The sequence below is a fragment of the Curcuma longa genome, chromosome 13 (genome assembly GCF_044706935.1).
Source record: "Curcuma longa cultivar G26 ecotype Majalengka, Jawa Barat chromosome 13, ITB_CL_G26_1.1, whole genome shotgun sequence".
Lineage (NCBI taxonomy): Eukaryota > Viridiplantae > Streptophyta > Magnoliopsida > Zingiberales > Zingiberaceae > Curcuma > Curcuma longa.
In genome coordinates, this window is record NC_133873.1 from 6,431,506 (window position 1) to 6,456,218 (window position 24,713).

The 24,713-nt window shown below is 35.0% G+C and overlaps 1 protein-coding gene across 2 annotated transcripts; it reads left to right on the forward strand.

Annotated features, from left to right (window-relative positions):
• Positions 1 to 1,897: 1,897 nt before the first annotated feature.
• On the forward strand, positions 1,898 to 24,663 carry LOC141844190 (THO complex subunit 1). 2 transcript variants are annotated; one of them, XM_074732221.1, is made up of 22 exons: positions 1,898 to 2,150; positions 4,051 to 4,196; positions 5,605 to 5,688; positions 8,073 to 8,147; positions 9,813 to 9,906; positions 10,001 to 10,146; positions 10,246 to 10,317; positions 12,850 to 12,922; positions 13,003 to 13,068; positions 13,169 to 13,215; positions 16,704 to 16,775; positions 16,852 to 16,983; positions 17,208 to 17,273; positions 20,640 to 20,681; positions 21,092 to 21,208; positions 21,318 to 21,400; positions 22,720 to 22,786; positions 23,297 to 23,368; positions 23,545 to 23,595; positions 23,789 to 23,848; positions 23,943 to 24,092; positions 24,292 to 24,663. In XM_074732221.1, exons 2-22 carry the CDS (start codon positions 4,092 to 4,094, stop codon positions 24,553 to 24,555), a joined length of 1,938 nt encoding a protein of 645 aa, XP_074588322.1. In that variant the 5' UTR covers positions 1,898 to 2,150; positions 4,051 to 4,091; the 3' UTR covers positions 24,556 to 24,663. The 2 variants fall into 2 exon arrangements, with proteins under 2 accessions (XP_074588322.1, XP_074588321.1); XM_074732220.1 differs by having other exon boundaries at positions 1,898 to 2,127.
• The last annotated feature ends 50 nt before the right edge of the window (positions 24,664 to 24,713 follow it).

Consider the following 24,713-nt stretch of genomic DNA (forward strand, 5'->3'; position numbering starts at 1 on the left):
ATTTGATTTACTTGCTATATTCTGAAATTTTATTTAATTACATAGATACAAATTGGGATTAAAGATGACTCACGATAGAAGTTAATTTAAATAAATTATTAGGATGGTAGATGATTTAAGCAAGCTCCATATGAATTTATTTATGTTTATTTAATATATATAATATAATTAAATAGATAATATTAGATAATTCATTAAATTGAATGAATAAAATTGAATTAACTTATTAATATTCATGAATGTATAATTGTTGCCTGTTCGAATCCGTTAGGTCGGAGGTTTCTTTTGTGTCAATGGCGGCGAAACTGAGACAATACCTTCCCTTGTATTGGTTAATTGTAGTTTCTCGATTTATCTTCTTATAGATGGTCGTGAGATCGACCGTGTGAGGCCTCTAGGGTGACGGATTCTACATTTTACTTAAATGCATATATAATTGTTGGATGTCTTTGAACAAAGCTTATAAGCATGTTTAATAATATTTTTTAAATTAAATTTATAAATAAATAAATAAATATCAAAATAAATAAATAAATTTATAATATCAAATTTATTAATCAGTAAAATATATTTTAAAATATTAAAAATTTTAAAAAATTAAACAAGTTCAAGAGTTAAATAAGATTTAAATTGAAAGTATGACAGTTAATTGAATTCAGTTCGTTGGATTAACCTATTTGTTAAATAATTTAAGTAGATTAAATTAAAATTTTATCGATTTATTTGAAGGTGGATTCAGGTCAGTTGACTATCTAGATCTGTGATCCTCATGGATTGATCTGCGACGAGCTAAGATGGATTCAAGGATTAAAAAAATTTATTTTTTAAAATTTAAAATTAAAATAAAAAATTTAATGGACTAATATGTTTGATCTATTTAAATTGCTATCTAAATGTAAAAATTTCAATTCAATCAAATTTAAAATTTTCAATTTGATTTGTTTAATATAAATTTAAAATTTTTAATATTTTTTAATTTTTTGAGATTAAAGATTTTTAATCCGTACTGTCGGTTCGTCCCTATGCATGCTGAATTTCTTCTGTGATGGATTGGGTCCCATTCTAATTTAGAAATTGGATGAGAGATGACTGAACCTATACCACTTTATTTTCTACCTAGGGGTGTAATCGAACTGAGTCGAGTTGAACAATAAAAGACTCGAGTTCGAGCTCGATTCGTTTTTCCTAAGCTCAAGTTCGGCTCAAGTTTGATTCAAGCTTTAATTCTTAAGCTTGAGCTCGGCTCGTAATGAAATTAAATTGTTCATGAACGGCTCGAACTCAATTAAAAAATGACTCGTTTAAAAGTTAAACAAAGTTAGTTCGAGTTCGATTCAAAAATAGTTCGTTTAAAAATTAAATGAATTTAATTTGCTCATTAATATATAATATTTATAATTCATGTATATATATATACACATTTATGAATTTTTTAATAAATATGTTCATAAATATATGAATCAAATACTATTAAATTTGAATTTGACTCGATAATATTTTTAAATTTAAAATTAAGTTTAAATTTAACTTGTTAATTTAATCGAACGAGTTTAAATAATATTTTTAAAATCAGAGTCCAATAACTCGTGAGCAGCATGACTTATTTACACCCGACCTATTTCTGCCTATCCTTACGCTGCAACCCGACCCCTCCACTCCGACTCTCCCTCTCGCTCTGTCCCGCAACCTCGTCGTCGCTAGCCGCCCAGTGGCGCCGCCGTCGCTGCCCTCCCACCATCCTGCGCCGGTCGTACAAGTGTGCAGGCCGACGCAGCTGCGCATCCCGACGCCCATCGCGCGTCCGCACGCAACCCCGGCATCGCCACTCGTCTGCTCGCAGGACTCCACCGTTGATCTCCCTCGCGACAACTCAATATCATTAGAGGGTTCCAGCCAGAGCCTCCGCTGCCGACCACCAGCAGTATCTCGCGAGCTCCTCCTCCCTTTTGCCCGATCTCGTACAGCAGCTCGGGACTCAGCCTTACTCCTCCACAAGCAACTCAAGCGGCCCTGGTTCCCGCTTCTCGAGGAAGCAAGACGCCTTCTTCTCTCTTGTCGAGCAGCAACACCTCTTGTTCCCATCTTTTGACGAACAGCCAGGGCTGTCGATCCTTCCTATTTCCTGTGGTGAGCAGCATGAGTTCTTCAAGGTTGCTGTAATTTCAGGGTTTTGTGTCTATTATTAATGATTTAAAGTGTTCCTTCGCAATTCTTCATCTTGAGCAGTCCCTTGGTGTTCAAATATCTATTATAGCAACAATGGAGCATCTTTCCATCTAAGTTCATCTTATATTATTGACTATTTTGGTAAATCATAGCATAAGGTAGTTTCTTATTTCTCTCTCATTGAGTCGGAACAAGAAAGGGGTATTGTGCATCGATTATCGATATACTTAATCTTGCTGGAAGTCCCGACTTAATATTATCTACCTGTTTGCTTATATTGCTTGTATAACTCTTGTTGAACTTTGTTCATTTCCGTTGATCATGTGCACTATATTAGATTGATTTATAAGTTGTTTATCTATATTGGTTATTTAATGCATGCATTATTTGCTTTTAACATGTCAATGTTGATGTTGTATCTTGAATGTAGTAATTTTGTTGCTAATTGATGTAGCCAGAAGGTTAGCATATGGTAGAATATGACAAACCTAAGGCATAACATTATATAATCAAATGAATTCCTTCTTGGTACAGATTAATTATATAGCAGAAGTTTTATCGCATGAAGCCTTTGGCCCAGTAGGATGATTTTGGACAAGTTAGTAGTTATACCGATTCCTTCATTGATTGTGCATGACCTGTTGGCGAGAGCGATATGTCGGATGTATGCTCGAGCTATCTTTGCTTGTTGTGCATGTGTTGAAACACACACGGGCATTAATCTCTATTGCAAAATGAGAGAGTGTAGAGTTTTACACTTATTGGATGAGTCCTAACTTGCTCAAGAGTTGGTAATTAGCAAGTTATCATGAGGTCATCTATTATACATTTATGATAGTAGTTACGCATTTGACAGTACATTGCATGATGTTTATCTTATTTTCCTTCATCATATTACTTAATCTACCTAATGTTCTTTGCCAACTTCTTCCTTTTCCATTCAAGGACTACAAGTGGAAGATATTTTCAGCTTGACTGGGTTAAGATTTGATTATTTCTAGTCGGAGGCTTTGAGGATACTTTGTTTTTTGTTTTCTTCTACCATTTATTTCTTATCTATGTAATTATATTCTTAGAGTTTCTTTTAGATGTTTCAACAATTCGTATCACTTTCACTTATTGCTAGTAGAGTAAGAACTTTATGCTTAATTGTTTTTTTATTGATTCATTTGTCATAAGTAGTGTAAGAACTTCTGATTAATTATGCAAATTGGAATTTTGTTATGGCTTCTTGTTTTGAAAAGGTTTAAACATAATATATTGAAAATCCTTGTATGTGGTTCTTTTTGAAATTGTTGGTTAACCAAAAAGGTGCCAAGGCAAATTGTTCGACGGCTTCTTGGATGCCATGCTATGCCTATGGCTGTGGAGATCCACTTGAGCCTTGGTATTCTTTCTTTCTTTTTGAATAAAAAAATTTGCTTGTACCTTTTGATTAGGCAAGATGTTGAAACTTAGCAGTTAGAGTTTCTTTTATATGATTTCTATTGTTCATGCCAATTTCACTTGTTGCTAGTAGAGTAAGAATTTCACGATTAATCATTCACTTATTTTATTGGTTCATTTGTCACAATAATGTAAAAACTTCTAGTTAGTTATACAAATTGGAATTATCTTGTGGCTTTTCATTGTGAAAAGTTTTAGAAACAATATATATAAAACCCTTACATGAGATTCTCTTTGAAATGTTTGGTTGAGAAAATAGGTGCCCCTAAGGAAAATTTTCATGTGACCGTCATAGGTGCCATGCCATGTATGGCTGTGGAGACTCACTTGGGGCATGGCATTCTCTTGTCTTGTTCTTTTATTTGAATAAAAAAATTGGTAGTACCTTTTGATTAAGCAAGATGTTGAAATTGTTTTGTTCTTGTTTCTTTCTGCTAGATTTCTCTGGTCCTGCAAGAGATAGGGAGACTGGGCTAGTCATGGCAGCAGAAACTCCACTCGGCCTTCGTATTCTTCTGCACCAGCAAGTCGAAGAGCGCACTCCTGCACTGGTCTCCAGCCATGCTGACCGTGACCGAGTTATTGTAAGAGAACTCAAGCACTACCACATGGTGGCAACAACTCCTCTTTTTTGCTCATGAGGTCGCAGGTTCCATGACTTTGAGAGTCCTTTAGGGTTGATAATAGAAGGTGAATATCATTATAGCTTAGGTTTGAAAGAGAAGCTTTTATTTGGGAATGGACTCATGGTCAAACTACACTGGTCTTTAGCCACGCCGACCATAACCAAGTTATTGTAAGCTAACCCAAGCTCTCCTCCTCCCTGAGGCTTCTTTGCCTTCAAGAATAGGGTTGATAATATAATGCGAATATCATTATAGCCTAGGATAAAAGGGAGAAGCTTTACTGGGGAATGTATTCTTGGTCAAAGAGTGCACTCCCACACTGGTTTCCAGTCATGCTGCTGACTGAGTTATCACAAGCGAACTCAAGCCCTCTCCTCATCCTTTCTTTGCGCCTGTCAGGTCATGGGTTCTTTGACTTCAAGAATCCTTTAGGGTTGATAATAGAAGGGGAAAATCATTAAATCTTAGGTTAAATAGAGAAGTTTTTACTGGGGAATGGAGGTCAGAAGGTTGAAACACACCTGAAAAAGTTGATATTTTGTCATTTATAACGAAATTTAGGAGCAAGGGATGAGAACAAGTGAAGGTGTTCATGATTTCCTTAGAATTAAAGATGTTTGTTCTCACAAAATAAAAGAACAACAATTGTAGTTAACTGACTGTATAGTTATGAATAGTTAAAAGTTGTCTATTTTATGATGTTATGCCTTTTGAACTATGTGGTTAGTTTATTTAGAACAAATTACCTTTATTAAGAAATATTTATAGCCTTTGTCATTTTAAAGTCTAGGTTTCTGTGACATATTTGGTGGCCTTTCCCTGATACTGAGAATTGAGGGGGCACAACCTTAAGGGCTAACTAGTGGTGATAGGTTTCTGTGACATATTTGGTGGCCTTTCCCTGCCAATTTGGTGTCCGTTCAAATCAAAATTGCTTTGCTGTTATTTTTGAGAATCGAGGGGGCACAACCTTAATTGAAAGTTTAGTAGAAATATGTCAACAACCACATTTTTATTTTTCATTCATTTCTTGGTTGTTGTTGTTAGAACATCCAATGCAAATTATCAAAAACTGACTTCAAGGAACAATCTTAATTGAAAGCTATCAGTTTGTCTGTTTTCAACAAATTTTTTTTGGTGCAAATCATTACATTTTGGGGGAGATTGATCTTTGCATGTCCAGTATTATCATACGAGGCTAAAGTTGTCAGGATGTTTTTAATGATTTATTTATTACCTCCCTGTTAGAAAATTAAAACTCAATTTTAATATTATATTTGGTTTGATTCCATTGTATCATTTTTATTTCAGCTTCTTGCTGCTTTAGTTATTTAGTTAGTTAACTTCACATGTTTGGTTTTGGCAGGAAGTGTTTAGGAATGCGTTATTAAAAACTGGTCCACCTGAAAGCTTTGCACTTCAAGCAGTGCAAGAAGCAATAAAACCTCAGGTATCTAAAATAAATTCTTTATTATTAATTTGAACTAAAAATCTTGCTAATTATCAATGCATTCCCTCTGTTTGTATGTTGAATAACGAGTTATGTAAAGAAATCAATTAAATATTATTTGTTTTAAGTTTATATGCTTGGATGTTGGTTTTATTAATTTGTTGCAAATCTGTAACTAGAGGATACTGGTTGCGTATGTCTATTTGGGCTGAGTACTGATTTGGAATAAAGTGAATGCTCAGATGCTGATTTGGAACAATTTGTCAAGCTAGTCAAGATATCATACAACATGGTGCTAGGTGCTAGTGTGGCTTTTTTCCATCTCTTTTCTTTGTGGTGTCTAATTGGAGAAGTGAATGTGAGATTTTTTAGTTGCCATAAGAATTTGATATTTAGTGTAATTTTCAAGTACCATTTTTTATTTTCCCCAAACATCACCTACTTATCGAATACACAAACCATTTTTTTCTACTGGCAATATTTGATCCACAGTTGTCATCACCTTCAGAAGATGTTTCTCAGATAGGTTTCTTTTTTTTTCAGTAGGACACAAAATAAGTTTGCTAGATTAGGACTCATTTTTTGTGTGTGTTTCTCTCTCTTCTCATCCTTCCTTAGTCTTCTTCATAGCTGTGCTAGAAAAATCATATAACAAGAGAAGCTTGATCTACAAGTGGTATCCATGTAACACATTATGATCTCCGTGTTCACAGCATCATTCCCCTTGAATCAAACAACTGGATCACTAAACCCCCTTTATTCTATCCCTAAGCTTCCTCCATTCAAGAGGAAGAATACTTTCCAAAGTTCAGGAATTACATTTGGATGACCTATGTTTACAAGTATGTAGATCTCATTACGCTATATTTGATTGAGTTAACAAAGAATGTTGAGATCTATCATGGCACTTCAGCAAATATATTTCAGTCCTTTCATATGTTATTTTACTGATTCATGGTATCATTATATTTACATTTGTTATTTTTTGTGGTTTTTATAGTATCAATCTTTTACAATACTTTGCTAGTCTTTTTAATAATACATTATTGATTTCCTATTGTTATTTATAATTTTAAGCAAATTCTTTAAGTTATAATGATGATAAATACTATTGTCAATACTGAAACAATGTTATATAGAAGTACTAAATTATTAAAAAAAATGTATTATGTTTTTAGATAAATATTTTAAGATGCCAATGCTCATTTATTTTGTTTTAGTCAAAATGTGTGTTTTATTTTATTATGATTATTTTAGTTTTACTGATTCATGATTTGTAAGTACTTTTTCCAAAAACTGGGTGATAATTGCTTCACAAAGCACTTTTGAAAGATAAGTTACAAAACACTAAATTACTTGTTTAGATAATGCACTTAGTCTTAAAGTGTTTTTCAAAATGCTCCTTTGAATGCAAATATAATGCCAAACCTATCCTAAATAATAGTATTACTCTCTCACTTGGGTTCACTGTCATGTATAGGTAGACTGTAGGAGGTCACCCTGACACAACTTATAATTGAATAATGTTATTTTATTTTTCCTCACAATTTGGTATCAACAATTCCTTCTCATCTCTCTCTCAGGAACACTCTCTGGCTAGCAACTTGTACCACACACTTCCTTAGCCTCACCTTGTCCTCTCCTCTCCTTCACCCTTCCTCTCCTTTCTCTTGTCCAATTGCATGCTGCTGCTTCTTCTGCACCATTTGCTATTGCATGATCATTATCACTGAGCTATATTTATCCCAATTACATAGATTCAACTAAATGAATATTATCCCTCCATTTTGATATTACATTATGCATGATATGATTTTTTTACATTGACAGACTCTTGAGCTTGAAATGTATCTGCATGAAAAGGTATCAACAAAAGTGTTCATATGGTAGATATGATTAATTATTTATGAAATAGAGTATTTTTTTCTGATGCTTCTGACCATGTTTCACTTTATAGGAAGGAAATACAAATTGTTATCTGGTAGAATTTGAAAGCTTCCGATGTTTTTTTTAATTGAATATGGCTATTCAAAACAACCTATGCTTGAAGTTTCTACTAAAGTTTGATCTAAAAAGTGTCAGCGTCATTATTTTTTTGCAAGAAATAAATGCAAACCTGAACTGCTCAACGGTTCACCTTTGACTCTTTTATTTGTTCATTAATATTTTTGCTGTGCTGCAAAAATTTGTCTGACATTCCATTGATACTACTTTCTAGGTGTTTATTTGTGTGAAAATTATATAGCTTCTTTACAAAGTAAAGAACCTGTATTCAAGAAAATTTGTTTCATGGATTTTTACCTTGTTATAGTGCAGAATTTGTTCCATATTGCTCTCTTGTAACTTCTCTTTGATTTGAACTAAATATGTAAATCCTACAACAGAAACAAACTGTTCTGGTCCAAGATGAAAATCAATCCCTGGAAAATGCGCTTCGTACATTGCTTCAGGAATTAGTGGTGAGCTTTTTTACTCTATTAATATTTCAGATGTATTTTTTTGTCCAGTGGCATTTTCTTAATAGATTATTGGGCAAAACATTCTACAGGGGTTTGCCATGTTGAGTCATGTTTCACATTTAGAAAGACTCAATATTAAGTTTTAGCAAAATTCTAACTGTCACTTTGTTTGTTGCTGTGTGCAGCAACTTCTGCTTCTTTATTTGAGATAACCATACAAAGTTAAAATTGTTTATATAGGTTACTAATTGTTGTCTATTGTCCTGAGTTGAGCTTTTAAGAATTCACGTGACGATAGCGTAGGATGGTTTTAGAGGGTATACATTTAGTGATGATGACACAGGACTCTTTTAACAGGAATGTTTTCTCTATTTAGTTGATCAAATTTTACTTGTAGTCCAATAATGTGTATTCTCATGAAATCAATGGCAATAACCAATATTTAAAGTTTCGAATCACTAGACACAGGCTATATGTGCATGTCCAACCAAGCATCATTGAGGTTGGTATATAACCGGCAAGGTAAAGATGCCATCTTGTTGTTTTTCCGCTGTAACTAATGGCTATATGGTATCACGTTATTGCCTCATATCAGGTTTTCCACTCATTTATTCTCTCCAAGGCAGTACAGTATCCTTCCTCACAATCAGGCCAAGCTCCATCTTCTGATGCCATTTCTCTAATGTGTTGAGGTGGTAGCCTCAAACAACCTCAACGAGGCCAACCTACTAGTGTTGGACATCCTCTAACTGTGAACACCCTTACTATATGTTGGAGGGTTTCCACTTAAAGTTATTTCACTAAGGGATTAAGCCCTATTTATTTGTTTGTTGGAAAATAACTTATTTTTTTATAAAAAATATCTTCTAAAAAATCTTTTAAGGAAAATAAATTATTTTTTATTATTTGAACGTGATAGTAAAATGTGTGAAAAATACTTATTTGTTGGAAAATGTTTTTCTATGGTTGATGCACAGGGGAAAATATTTCCCCCTTTCTCTAGGTTAGGCTTAGCAGTCTTGTTAAGCTGAGTCGATGGTTAATCAGGTCGAGTAGGTCAATCATGCCGGGTGGTCTTGGCGAGTCAATGAGCTGGTTGGGTTTAATCTAATGAATGATAACTTGAATATGAGTTGAATATTGGCATGCTTCATGTTTGTCTATTTATCAAAATTGCTTTTAATCTAATGAATGATACCTTGAATATTAACTTTGACAGGCTTGGAATTAATTTAACTTGCATGGTCCATATGTAGTCATAAACAAAATTGTTGTTTTTTTAGCTGTTAAAATTTTGAACTTAAGTATATGATCGCATAGTCGTCTAATTTTCTTTTTCTTCATCTTTTTCTTCCACGTCCAATTCTCTACCGGTGGAATGTTGGCATGATATTATCGTTTTAGTCAAAGACTGAAACTTTGGCACGCTCTGAGTTTTCAAACCTTGGACACACCATAAAGAAAATTGGTTAATTTTCCTTTCAATTTTTTTTATCCAACCCTTCATCATGTCCCTTTACTTTGCCATCCACTAAGTGCAACCTAATGGGAGAAATAAGTAGATTAGATTCTGCAGAATTAATCAGCTATCTTTTGTTATTTAATATAGTTTGTAATAACATTCATTATTAGATAACAACACCTTTCCATAATTTTCATGCCCAGTCATCTGCAGTCAGATCGGGTGAAAGGATGATGCAATATGGCCAATCAGTTGACGAAGATGAAAGTATTCGTGGACAGATACCACAGTTTCTTGGTCTGTAGTTGCTTCTTATAGTTTCTTCATTAGGCTGCACTTCATATGCTCTTGCACTATTTTTTGCTGAACCCTTCTTTTTGTTGGGTTGTAGATATTGTGCTTCATCTCTGTGAAAGAGGACATATTGAAGGTGGGATGATTTTCCAGCTGTTAGAAGATTTGACTGAGATGTCAACGATGAAGGACTGTAAAGAAATTTTTGGGTATATTGAGAGCAAACAAGATATCTTGGGAAAGGTGAGTTGCCAGTTGGGAATTTTATAAACCTGAGGGGTATTTATTTTTAAACAATCTAGTGCTTTTTAACCTTTAAGGATTCTGTTTATTTTGCTGCAGCAAGAGCTCTTTGGTAGAGGAAAGCTTGTGATGTTGAGGACGTGCAATCAACTTCTTAGGAGACTATCAAAGGTTTATAATTGGATAACAATTTACTCTTTTGAATTGAATATTTTATACCGTACCAGATATGTGGAACTAGGAGTTTTCATTGTTCTGTTCAAACTGGAAAATTGAACTAGGAAGGATATACTATACTAATATGCTTACAGTCATGCTTCATTGACTCATACATAAAATCCTATAAGTAAATCCCAATATGCTTTGTGATGATAAAGACAAAAGTACAATATTAGTGAAGTGGCTTGGAGGTTCGAGTCTCTAAATTGATTGTCAAAGAATTGGTCACTTAACTATGATCATGTCATCTTTAAGAGATATATCATCAAGGGATGAAATTGGCGATGGTATTAGGTGTTTTGATGGTATTTTCTTCATTACCTCCCCCCATCTTGAAGATACCATAGGATTCTAGAGTTTGCAAGGATAGATGCAACATGTGAGAGGTTACATAGTGAATTGTAGATTAGGGGTTTTAATCTCCATTCTTGAGAGAGGAGTTAATTTTGAGAGAGATTGAATAAAGGCCAATATTACTTGGAGAGATGAGGATGCAATAGAGAAGAGATAGAAGAGGATAAAGTGTAGTCTACTTTTTGATGTTGCAACTCACAAAGAGACTAATAAAAGCATTTCACATGTTTGTGAGAGTATCAATCATCATTTTTAAGAAGGGGGAAACATCGAGAGGTGAGGTTAAGTTGTTGGTTAACTTAGAAAGGTGTGATGTCATTGATTTTGAGAGAAGTGGGATATTGGAAATGCTAGAAAATAATTACTATAATATTAAATTATGGAAAAGGATGATGAGTAGAAATTAACTGGAATTATAATTGTGAAAATTTCAAGTAGAAATTACTGATTATGATAATGGATAAGATATTGCATTATTTGAAGAAAATTTTGTTACAATAGGAAATCTCTTCGAGGTCATCTAGATTGCCCGAGATGAATGCCTCCCCTAAAATTGACACTTCCTGTGCCCACATGAGAACTTGTGGCCTCTCCCTCTTGATCTCTCTCTCTAGAGTTAACAACTCTCATTTGTATATATGTAATTTATTTAGCATAAACGGTTAGCAACATGATTAGCAAAATATCCAACAACTTCCTCTACGAATGAGATGCACCATGTTATATCATTATAGCTTGTTTTATCTTTTAAGCAAACTGAGCATCAAGGATTTGTGTGTCATAACTTTTAACCCCTACATTTCAAACCAACGAAGAGGTACACTGTCCATGCCAAGGTTCAAAATGTTGAATTTTGTTGAAGTTTCGATCTTTAATTGAAATAATGTTGTTTCAGTATTGTGCTAATATTTTGATGCATGGTGCTAGTAATGATTTGGAGTTGAAGAAGGAAGGAGATGAAGCATAGGAAGAAGACATTGTATGTGCTGAACATAGTTTTAAATCTTATACCATGCCAGGCAAAATGGTCAAAACATATCATTTTGAGTAAATTATCGAAACTCGATACCACAAGTAGTGAGCATAATGTATATGTGCAAGGAAGCATGGAAGGAGTCAATGGTTAAGGAAAATAAAATCAAACAACTAAGAGTAATAAGGTCAAAGGTTCTTCATCAAATAGGGTTCCCAATCAAGGTCCTCTAACATATTGTAATCCACAAAAGTAAACACATTCTAACCTAACATGATGTCAAGGGCAATCTGCATTTCATATCAACCCTTAATACTCAATTAAGAAAGTTTATGCTGGTTGTCGGCAGGAGGTCGTAGGATCTTATTAATCACTACACTAGCCACAGATATTTAGGCTTCGAATCCTCTTCCCTGCTGTCCATTTATGAATACCAGCTATTTGGGGGTAAAAACATAACAAGATAACCCTTAAAAACTTCAGCCTTACTTTCTAGAAGCATACACCCAGGTTCTCGTTGCCATTCTCTCTATAAACCATGGATGCCATCCATCGAAAGATGTCACATGAGGATTTGGTTTAAAAAATTTGAGGATCTTGTTAATTTATTCAAGGATACTCAAGAGAAGGGAAACAACCCCTGGATAGTGCTAATATCAACGAAGATGTGGTTTTAAGGCCTCAATTAAATCTCAAAAATCCCTCTTTTGACTACAAACATGCTATACAATCATATAACAAGCTGTAGCAATTTAAGACTACAACACTTGGGAAAATATGGCAGTGTAAGCTTTAAAGCAAGTTGTTTCCAAGGATACCCCAGCTACACTTTTAATTTTGATGGATAAAGACCTAGAATCAAACTTGCTGAGATCAAATTCACAAACGAAAACACCAAAGAACTCATTGCAGACATTGCTATATATGATTACTCAAGATTTTTAGGCAAATTGAAAAAAGTAAATGGAAAGTGAAGCCTGTGACTCATTTTCTATCAAGTCAAGAATATTGTATGAAATATTTAAATCTTGTAAATATTAAGGATCATTTTCCCCATTTTAGTGCCTTGAACCTTCAAATGCTTTTGTTATGTTTTACCATGACTATATACTGTTGCACCATCTTCGGTACCATGTTTTAATTATTAAACATTTCAGGCAAACGATGTGGTATTCTGCGGACGTATTCTTATGTTTCTTGCTCATTTTTTCCCTCTTTCAGAGCGTTCAGGTAATTGATTCTGTTTAAAATGTTGGTAGTTATTTACACCATCATTTTCTCGAGACATTTTTCATTTGGACATCTTACAGCTGTGAATATAAAGGGAGTTTTCAACACAACGATCGAAACCAAATATGAGAAGGATGCTCCAGATGGTATGCAGTTGTTGATTGTAATGCTCCTTTTGTAACCTAAGATGTGTTTCCACTTTTGATGACACTTCTATCCTACATATTTTTCATCTCAATGTGCCAGGAATTTCAGTCGATTTCAACTTCTACAAAACCTTTTGGAGTTTACAGGTTAATGCTATATTCTCCCTCTATTGATTATATCCCGAATTTTGACTGCCTATTATTCTATCTTTAATGCTCTTACTCTGCTGTGTGTTATTTGCTAGTGCCGATCTCTGAACATTATGCAAACTAATGATATAGACTAATCTTACATGTAAAAATAAAGCATATTAGAAAAATAGATGACTTGTAGAGAAACTAGAAAAGTATATATTTTCTTCTATAAAAATGTATCACTTGGGAGACAAAAGTTTGAGTTTTGGAAATAATCACTTTCTTGAGGAAGTGTAAGGACCTACACGATTTAGAAATATCTAAATATCTAATTGTCTAATAGTATATTTGTTGTACTTTATGTCACATGTCATTTTCACTAGATGTAAAGTGAAGGACATATTATATTGTACTTTGGTGTGAAACATAATATGTATTTACTTGTGCATCAATTCAATCTTGTAAGAAATTACTGGGTGCAAAAGAAAATTCTCTTTGGTCAATGTGTAAATGCATCATCTCTTTTTACTCAAATCTAAAAGGTAAGAAATACTACAAAAGTTTATCAAAGATAAATGCATGGTATAAAATACCATGCCGTGGCAGTCGGCACAGGTAGAATTTTTTATTCTGCCTATGGATTAGCACTGGTACAGTCCTTCGTGAGGTCACGGAGACAGCCGCAACATCACAACGTCCTCCACGAGGTCACACCGTCCTCCATGTTTTTTTAATAATAATTTTTAATATATTTGTTCCTCGAGGTAAGTGAGATGAATTGGCAAAATATCATTCTATCTCTGCGTTCCAAGTGGCCAAATTCCTAGTCAGCCTATTTGATTGACACAACACAATTCACTCATAAACACTTGTTGATGCTGCGGTATCATCCCTGTTAAATGCCTTGCTCTGTTTCATCTGTGCTATCCCTATGGTTCTTGCTGCTAATGATGGTGTCATGGAAGTAGCCAACCTTCATATTCACTAGGCGTTCATTACTGTTTAAACAACCATCCATGAGATCCATGTAGCTGAGTTGGTATTCAAGTGGTAGACTTGCATAACAAGGTAAGGGTTTGAATCGCGACCACTGCGATTAAAAAACCCTCCCACTTAGGGTCACTCAGTACCTGATTTACCTTCCTTCATTAAGTTGTGGGGCCGACCATGAGAGGCACTTGGCGTGAGCATAATCACGTTTTCGCATCACATAGGCTTATATTGTTGATATTTTTACAAAGCCACTTCTAGCAGCTCATTTTCTCATTCCATGTAACAAGTTTGAGCATAATAGATATTGATGCTTTAATTTAAGGGGATTGTTTGATAAAATAAGAATAAAGTAATTAATCTTGTATTTATATTGTCTAATTCCTCAATCTCTAGGTTAGTTATTCTGGAATTTATAAATGCATTAGCTGTATTCCTAGTTTTATGCAGTGTGAATGAAGATATTGGCAGAAAGCAGGATCTTCTATCCCTTTGAAGCAACAGACCTAAGGATCACAAATGATTTAGTAGGGTCTGCTATGTTAAGACTTTGTTTGAGGTGATAAGCACACAGGACTCCTCAGAGTGAATGTGAATTAGGAATGAATTTGAGCCAAAATAAAAGGTATCTGAATCCAATTTTCCCACAAGTGCTACTGTTAAAAGAGGATTGTTTCCTCAGTGTTTTGCCAACTTCATCAGTGTCTTGCTGCTGCAGATCACCTAGTAAGGTGTGCTAGAGGTCAGGGGCAGTTGATGCCTCTGGAAACTTCCGTGGGGCAATGCCATGGTGTAGGTGGAGGGGTTAGTAGTGCAAGTCCAAGTAAGGTGTTGGGTTAGCATCATAAGTCGTTGGTGGGGTATTCTTTGAAGGTGCATATTGGGTCTGCTTCCCATGTTGGTGTAGCATTGAAAGTCTCAGTGCCTTCGAACTGAACGTCTCCAGGTGGCATTGATCCACAGCATAAGACCTTGCCCAATAATTTGAGAGAAAAGTATTTTTAGGCAAGGAAGGAAATCCACTCATTAGATCTCAATGGATACCCTTCAATAAACCTATCCTCAAATTTGCTCAATTCCTTGGACAAGTTATGCCATGGGGATCTCCCCTAGCTAAGTAGTAAATGTATCCTGTCAACCTATTCTAGGTGCAAAGGCATCCACCCTCTTAAAACTGTACCATTTGAGTTCTTTCATATAATGTGTTAACAACAGCGGAAGTGTAAATGGAAAATAGAGAAAGTGATTTTTGGAACTCCATTTGCTGATTTCCTCTTGGCATTTCTTTCCATCTTGAATTAAACCCATTTCAGGTATACCTGTAATACTTTTAACATTTGTTTGCATACTTTATCCTAGTAGTATGCCGCTTCTCACATTAAGTTCTCATCTCAAGAGCAGATATTTAAATTCTAGTCTATTTCTTTCACTTTGCAATTTTCAGTACGTTGTGAGTCAATCCTTGCATACTAATCCCATAATATCTTTGTTTGAGGAGTGCAAGTAGATTATATCAATGGTCAGTTTGTTTTATGGAAAATAACTTTCATTTGTATAATATTTTCTGGAGAAATTTTTACTGGAAGTTAAATATTTTTCCTTGTTTGGCTGTGAGACAAAGGAAAATATTTTCCTTTCCATTCCTTTCCTAATTGATCTCTGTTGGATTGAGCTCTACCTTGATCTTCATTTCATTCAACAGATCAAGCCCTGCCTGCTCAATTTGCACCTGTTCCAGTGGATTGAGCTTTGCCTAAATTCTCATTTTGGTTTGTCGCAGCAAGCTCTGTTTGCTTGATACACACTTGCTGTGTTGGATCAAGCTCCTCTAGTGGGCTCAGGAGAGGGCACCAAGAGCGCTAATCTGATGGAGCTTTCCATTAAGGGATTATGATAAGGCACTAGGAGCTCTATGAAAGCCTGTTCCTCAAGAGGGCACAAGGAGCTATGCTGGATGGATCTATCTCTTGAGAGGGCTCATGAAAGGACGCTAGGAACTCCTCTACTATTAGAGGGATTGGAAGGGGCAGAGGGGCTGCTGGAGGGGGCTGGAGAGGTCAAGGGGATGATAGAGGGCTACTGAGGGGGCTGCCTGACAGGTTAGGAGCGGAGGGCTGTTTAAGGGCTTGGAGGAAAGGTGGGGTGCTGATGGCTCATGTGCGGGAAGACGATTTCTGCTGACTCTCACTTGAAACGAGTGGAAGTCATTTTTGCCCAAATGCCCACATTTGTTGCTGACCAAGAAGAAATTTCCCATTGACCATGATTTCTATTGCATGAAACTGTGAAAATCTCGGAAAAGATTTGCTGGAACAACATCTTCCATGAGTCAAACACACCCTAAATCTATTTTAAAAATCATCACCAATTTCCCTGTATGATGTCCTCTAGCTTCTCAATGATGCACTAATAACTATCTCTGTTGTGAGTTAAGTTTCTTATTTTCTAGTCTTCTTTTGAAAATTATTGATTGAATCAATTGTAATTTTTTTCTCTTTCATTCTAATCAGGATCATTTTAGTAATCCAATTCCAACAACCCTTCCACCACCGCAATGGCAAAAATTTGGATCAAACTTGATGGTATACTTTTGGAATACCAGTACTTATTTATAAGAGTGCGATGATGTATTGTTACTGTTTGATGTTGAATTTGTAGGTTGTGTTGGACACTTTTGAAGCTCAGCCGCTGAGTGATGATGATGGAAACACTAACCATCTTCACCAAGAAGAGGAGGATGCTGCTTTTAACACAAAGTACTTGACAAGCAGTAACTTAATGGGATTAGAGGTGAGCAGAGAACAAGTTTTATATTAACTCTTCTTATTCAACAATCATTTGATCAAACATCTCGTCAAAAGCCTATGAATACCGGGATTAGTTTGGAAGGGCATTATAATGCATTCAGATGGCTGTTTGATCAAACTGTGTCAATAAATTATCCTGAATTTTGAATTCTTTATTGTTAGACATCTTTTTGATTTATTTACATAAGTAAAATTTCTCTTCTACAGTTGAAAGATCCCAGTTTTCGCCGTCATATTCTACTTCAATGTCTAATCTTGTTTGATTTTCTAAAGGTATGCTGTTTAGCCTACTTATTTTTTTTAATGATGTAAGCTTCATTTTTTTTTATCTTCATTTTGCACAACTTTCAATGATTTTTTTTGTGTCAGTTGATTTAAATGTAGCAATATGTCATTTAAAGCTTGCATCTAACGTATTAATAAGCTTGTTATAATTTTTAATTGTAACGAGTTAGGGATATATCCTATACATTTTTAATGGTTGATTCATTTGATAATTCAATAATATATGTTAGCATCAATTTTTCTCACAATATGAAAGAGACTAGTGCAGCATTCATGGAGTTTACTTTTGTAAAGGGCGAATGTGAATGAAAACATAATCTTGTACACTGTACACATTGTAATTTCTAAGTCTATAATGTGCTTCAACATGAATTTTATTAGTTCCATTACTTTGTGATTTTTCTCTTAAGATTGGAATGAATCTCGCTAATGTCTCTTAATGAAATCAAAATTTGGGAAAGTAGAAAATAATGGAAATCAAATCTACTGGAGGACGAGCTCTTGATCCATAAACAACTTCAAAAGCACATTTTCTTGTAGGTCAATTGATGCAACAGAACAAGAGGGTTTGATTGTTTGAAGATAGGTGGGGTAGGAAATTGAAATATAGTTTTAAAAACTATTGAATGGATGTAAAAACTTAGGCAACACACCTAAAGATCATATTGTAGGGAGATAATATTGTAGGGAGATTATACCACACAATCTAGAAAAATATACTTAAAATCTCACTCTTCTATTTCATATTGCAGCAGTACAACAAACACACATTTATACTAGTAGCTGGACTCTTAGAACATAGGAAAGAGAGCATAAAGGATTCATATTTAACTAACTCTTAGGATATCTTGCAACAATAAAGACCCTTAACTAAATTAAAAATTCCTTGACTGAATTAAAGATACAAAACTTTGGACCGCTTCTTCGACTTTCTAAACTTTTTCAATCATTGTAACTGTTGAACTTTAGGCCTATCATTATCCAAAGTATATGCCAAATTAAAAATTTAGGCTTTGGAATATAGGTTTTTGATCTAGCTGACCGTTAAAACTAGTGGCATCTCTTAACTTGTACTTGGACCTTAGTTGGTTATTGTTTCAAGAAGTGATCCTCTTCACTTTGGAAGGAATGATGATTATGATGCATGCTTTACCTAAGTGACACTCATGAGCTTACGTTGGAAGTACCACCTAGGGTGTCAAACTCTTTTTTCTTTGTCGACCTATTCAATACTTGCATAACATACTCTTTAAATTGTTTTAGGCTGTCCACTCGAGCCCTTAGGTATTTAAGCATAGTGACCATGTAAGTAAATTTTGAGTCAAGATCATCACATTTAGAATCTAGGTTTCTCTTATAATGGTATTTCCTTTAGACATTTCACTTAATTGACAAGTAAAGAACAGTAAACTATGGAACAAGTAAGAAATAATTATTCTCTTTTTTTTTTCAAAAAATAAAAATAATAAGATATGCATGTGGAATCAAATGGTTGTGGGAAAAAATTGTCAATATAGGACAGGAACATTGAATGACAAGTAGTTGTCAAAGAGAGGAATAGAGAGGACTGGCTATATACTGGGCTGATACTAGCCTTTTCTGCTACTAGAGTTGTGGTCTATGTCTTGATCAATTAAAACTTGTGCTGAATTTGAAAATCTCGTGTGGTATCTCAATCACTATTGTTGGAATTAATCGTTATAGGTGTTGAACTGAATCCAACTTGGGCTAAAATGGGCTCAGTACAATAATAACTACTAATAGTAGGCATGATACTTAGTGGTTTTTTTTTTAAAAAAAAAAATCTGGCTTGTTCTCAAGATCGAGACCTCGCCACGATCTTGGTTATATTTGCTTGGGGGCTAGCATGCATGAAATCACATGGTGTTTAGGATCATGTGAGGTAACAAGCCACAGAGTGGTAGTGTGTCTGCTTCTGAAGTGAATATTTGGTGCTTGTGTGAGATATAGCTTGGAATGAGGTAGTTCGTGGGGCTGTTATAGACCTAGTATTGAATCAATAGGCCAAATCATGAGGTGCACAAGGTTGTGGTGAGGCGGAGGAGGAGGTGGTGCAGCCAGCTAAGGAGAGGCGTTTAGTGCTTGCTAGAGGCAACAAGAAAGAAGCAACTAATGGGATGGAGATCAACACCTAACTCGAATCCATTCTTTATGTGGATGCGAATCCACTCAATGAATAGAGGGGTTGATAGGAATGAAAGCCTCATATTTCTTGCATTAGAGGTGGGCATGGGAAAGAGGCATGACGCAATCACAGAGGTTTCAAGCGCATGGCACATAGGCTTCCAGATTGGGCAACAATGAAGAATTGACTCCTATGCTACAGCGAGGAAGGAGGATGCTTATTGTGCTTGGAAGAGGGGTTGTGAGAGGCGAGGCTTAGTGTATCAAAGAACCTAGGTCAGGTTCAGTTTTGACACCAATTGATGCAGTATCCGGAACTAATCTTAATAGAGAAATTTCATAAAAAGGGGAAAGTTTATTAAAATTGAAAGTTGCTTACATGATGGATGGAGTTTATGGTCCTCTTCTGATCCTCTAGTTCACGCCTTAGTTGTCGCTACTCCAATTATCCTTCATTGCATCGTCAACTACCATGTCAGTTGGGTCATTCTTTCAACTTTCAAGAGTTACACTTTTCTCAAATTGAAGCTTGGAAGTGACCAATCATCATGGTTCACGTTTTTTCTAGTAAATCTGTCAAAACTGCATATTGCCTATAGGCTAGGAGAGTCTGATGTGTAAATCATCTTTAGGCCAAGTGGGTTGCTCGATTTAAAGTTGTGCAGTAATTGGCTCTTCAATCGGTGGATATGCCTATGAACTGACTTGTGGTAATATGAAACTTTGTATGTCTTATAATTATAAATCATGTCATTGATGCAAATTGAAGTTACTTGCAGTACGTTCAGGTGTGAATGGATATTAAACTGATTCTTGCTCAATTCACCTCTGATTATTTCATCAAATATCTTTGATTTCTTCCTATATTTATCACAATGTATTTCCATTTGGAACTAAATATGTATTTGCCCATTATCCAATATTTTATGCCCTACATTACTAATATAAAATTAATATTGCAATAAATTCTATGATTGTGTACTTGTCTTCCAATTTGAATCGACCCTTCCCTACCTTACTGTGAGAAAAAGTTGGCTCTACTTTGAGCCAAGATCATCTTGATACCACCATGGTTCCACCTGAAATTAGACTCTCTCTCTCTATGTATATATTATGGTTTTTCATTAGACATCAAAAATAATCGTTTATGCTCCCTGCATTAAGTTTCGGTATGACTTTCTTATTATCTGTTTTCTTCTCACTATGTAGACACCTGGAAAGAATGACAAAGATGGATCCTCAGAAAGCATGGTGAGAACCTCCATTATTTCAAGTCCTTGTTCTGGCTCCCTATATTATTAGGTATTACATAATAACACAATTCATAGATTCACAATCCTGTCTCACATTTCTAGCACAATTACATGAGCAGAATATCCACCTACAACTCTATATGCTAAAGACTTAGCAGTAAAAGAGATGTGGGTTGAAGTTGGCTTTTGCTTAAAGTTTAAGATTATTACCTTGCTAAATCATGTCAAAAGGAAAGTTGTGGGTTGAAGTTGGCTTTTGCTTAAAGTTTAAGATTATTACCTTGCTAAATCATGTCAAAAGGAAAGTGATTTGTGTTGTGATTTAAAGATTGTCACATAAAAACTTCATGTATGCTTTGTGAGTTTACCTTTTTTATGTTACCAAGATAACACAGTTTTTCAATTCAGAAAGAAGAAATTAAGTCTTTTGAGGAGCGTGTAAAGAAACTTCTAGAGGTCATTCCTCCAAAAGGGAAGGAGTTTCTTCAAAGCATAGAGCATATATTGGAACGTGAAAAAAATTGGGTGTGCAGTATCCTAAATCTATTTTAGTTTCTCTGAGGAAACTATTTTTGATATGATGATGTTTGAAATTGTATTTTGATCCATACTTGTTTGCTGGATCTGTACTTAGGTATGGTGGAAACGAGATGGTTGCCCAGCATTTGAGAAACAACCCGTTGAGAGAAAGATTGGCCAAGAAGGAGCAAAGAAGCGGTAAACATATGATATTTACAACTAATGGTTTTTGTTTACAAGAAGCATGCATACAGCAACATGCATTGCTAACATCAATTACTACTTGTGCCTGTTTGGTTACCCTGTCTTTTTTATTTTTGTTTTGTTCATATTTTTTACACTTTTATTCCTCACACATACCTTCAATGCATTTTTCTCCTGGTATTTTGATTTGCATTATTTGCACTACATCTTGCTTACACCTAATTGGTTTGCTTGCTTCAAATATTAGATATCCGTTAGTATTTGCTCATTATTATTTGTTTTTGGCATCCTATATTTTGCACATTCTCACCAAATGCTTCTGTATTCTGAGTCAAAATCATTTGGCATTCTAAAGTTACTTGGTGTTTCCTTTACTACTCGAGAAATAAAGGATGGATACATTTGTTTCGTGTAAACATTCTATGCCAAAGGAACCACCAACAAAGTATTTAAAGGATGTCCGAATGGCTCCTGGCCAATTTTGAACTTGTGTCAACCAACCTACAAAATATAATTGTTGGAGACCTCAACGTCTAAAATTGGATCAACTTAGTCAACATAGTTATATGCTGTTCAACACTTTTGAATAGAAGCAAAAGTATGTCAACTAACCTTAAAGGATGGTTGGCACCCTTCTCCACTCAACTGGCACAATTGGAAATCCTTTCCTAAGTCAACTTACGAGCCCCATAAGCTGCCATGACAGTCAAGTCCTTAGCCGTTGACAACGACATACCTTTTAGGGCTCAGGATAAAGCTTCCTGGATAACAATTAGATGCTAAATCCTATAATTGCAATCAATCTATGCCTGAAATAAACCAAAAATACAAAAATGATCAATACAATACATGGTCTTCCTAGTCCAGTCTTCAAGCTTTTGACCAACAAGAGTTTGAAGCTACTTATGACTGTACACTTGATCCATGAAGTGCTTCATCAAAACTTGATAATTTCAATTTCCAATTTGCATGATATGATACACAATTCATGCAAATGATCAAATACACACCTAAATTAAATTGTATTATTATCGAAACATTGTGATTAACCTAACTACAAATTAAGAACCCTTGTCCCAACACCTAATCCTGATGGAATCCAGGTAAAATGAGCAATGTTTGCGTACTTAATACAACACATTACTTTCTGTCACAATTCATTATTGTGATTGCATTATATAAAAATGGGAATTGATGTTATAAAGATCTCAGTGGTAAGGCCCACTCCACTTCACATAGATACAAAGCTAACTATTTGATATTTTACTTATTCTAACTTGCTAATGTTGATTTCATTCACTTTATTTTTGTAGTAAGGCAAGATGGAGGTTGGGTAACAAAGAACTATCTCAACTATGGAAATGGGCTGACCAAAATCCTGTATGTAATATACATTCTTTCACTGCATTTGATTATTTTGTCAAAAGTAACCAATTTCTGGAATCTATCAAAGACTTGGCCATTATCTGTTTCAGATCACAAATTCAGTTTATAGTTAGTTTTTTTTCTCTGTTTGTCAATTTCACTCCCTTAAAGAGTTATAGCTGATTTTTAAGCTAGAAGGTTTGCATTTCAGTTTGGGATGCACCTGGCAATTATTTTTTTCCCTCTTGCATTTACTTCTCATCTTATCTTTATCCAACACTAGTTACTGTAGATGATTATTTGATAGTACATCAAAACTTTACAGATGTTTATCTAACACTGTTACTAAATGATTGGAGCACAATCCATACCTTAGTGAGCATCCTATCAGCCTGCTATTAATATGTTCATGTAGCACACATCTTTACAGATGTTTCTTTGATATTGTCTTTCTAGTGATATTGCTATCATTTTCTCATTTTGATTTCTAAGACTTTTCTAACTTTAGTGTCATCTCAATCATAGAATGCTTTGACTGACCCACGGCGTGTGCGAATGCCATCGGTCACCGAGTATTGGAAACCTCTTGGGGAAGATGTAAGTATCATAATCACCTAATTTCATGAGTTCAATAATAAATTATCCTTTCTCTATGTAATGAAGCAAGTATAGATAGTTGTGTGATGAATAAAAGAATTTCTTCTTTTAGACAACATTTGGCTCCTTTTCTTTAGTCATCGCATAATTGCATTATTTGTCTTAAATGATTGCAGATGGATGTTTCTGCTGGAATAGAAGCTGAATATCACCACAAGAACAACCGTGTAAGTAGCAGTTCCGTGGTATTATTTTTATGTAAACACAAACTAATAGCTGCCTTTTCAACCTGGAGCATAAGTGATGGACTATCCTCATGGCCAATTTTTTGATGATCCTTTCCTGTATATGTATATAGGATTTGGTTTAAAATATCATAATGCTTCAAAAAGTATACGTGATGGTGTCTTTGATGTTTAGGTCTATTGTTGGAAAGGCCTACGGTTTTCAGCACGGCAAGATTTGGAAGGCTTTTCACGGGTATCATCATTATACATACTGTGTGGATTTCCATTGGAGTATCAGGCTTATGTCTCTTAACTTGGTACTGCTGCAATGATTATCTTCCATGTAGTTCACTGATCATGGCATTGAAGGAGTTGTACCACCAGAACTTCTACCACTAGAGGTTCGTTCGAAGTTTCATACGAAACCTGGTGACAGGTCAAAAAGAACAAAAAAGGATGAAGTTAAAGGTGTTGCTACACACCCTGAAGATAGCCAGGTAGTTGCAAATTCCTCATAGCCTCTTTCAAACTACTTATTCTTGGAGTTTTTTTCATCCATTTCCCCTCTGAAGAATTTCAGACTCTTTAGTTGCTGGACATAACAAGTTTGAAATCACCTTTGCTATTTGGTTGTACAATTACACCCATGAAATGTTCGACTCATTTTCGTTAAATGATAAATATCTTTCTTTAAAGATTGCATCGGCAACAGTTGAGAACGATGGCATTGGAAGTGGAGCTGAACTTGAAGATGGTGTGGCAACCATGGATTCAGATGCTGTAGCTGGAGAAGTTCAAAAACAAAGCCCTGATACAGATTCCATTCATGAGGCTGGGCAGTCCGAAGCTGAAGGAGTAGATACCGATGCGAAAACTGATACCAAAATGGAAGTCGACGCCTCTGATATAAATTCAAAAGAAGCCAACCCAACAAGCAGAAATAGAGATAGTGGTGACTAAGGATAATCTTATTTTTGATGCACAATTGATGTGCTTAACTAAATTTGTATTGATTGAAATTGTTTACTGCAACTTTGGTTTCAGGTTAACTCGAATTTATATATTTAAGGTGATGGATTTTTGAGGGATCATCATTCTTTATGGATTGTATTTCAATT

Coding starts and splice junctions, on each gene's coding strand:
- LOC141844190 (XM_074732221.1), top strand. CDS start 4,092: ATGGCAGCAGAAACTCCACTCGGCCTTCGTATTCTTCTGCACCAGCAA. Junction 16,776..16,851: donor AATTTGGATCAAACTTGATG/GTATACTTTTGG, acceptor TTGAATTTGTAG/GTTGTGTTGGACACTTTTGA. Junction 21,209..21,317: donor TGGAACGTGAAAAAAATTGG/GTGTGCAGTATC, acceptor ATCTGTACTTAG/GTATGGTGGAAACGAGATGG.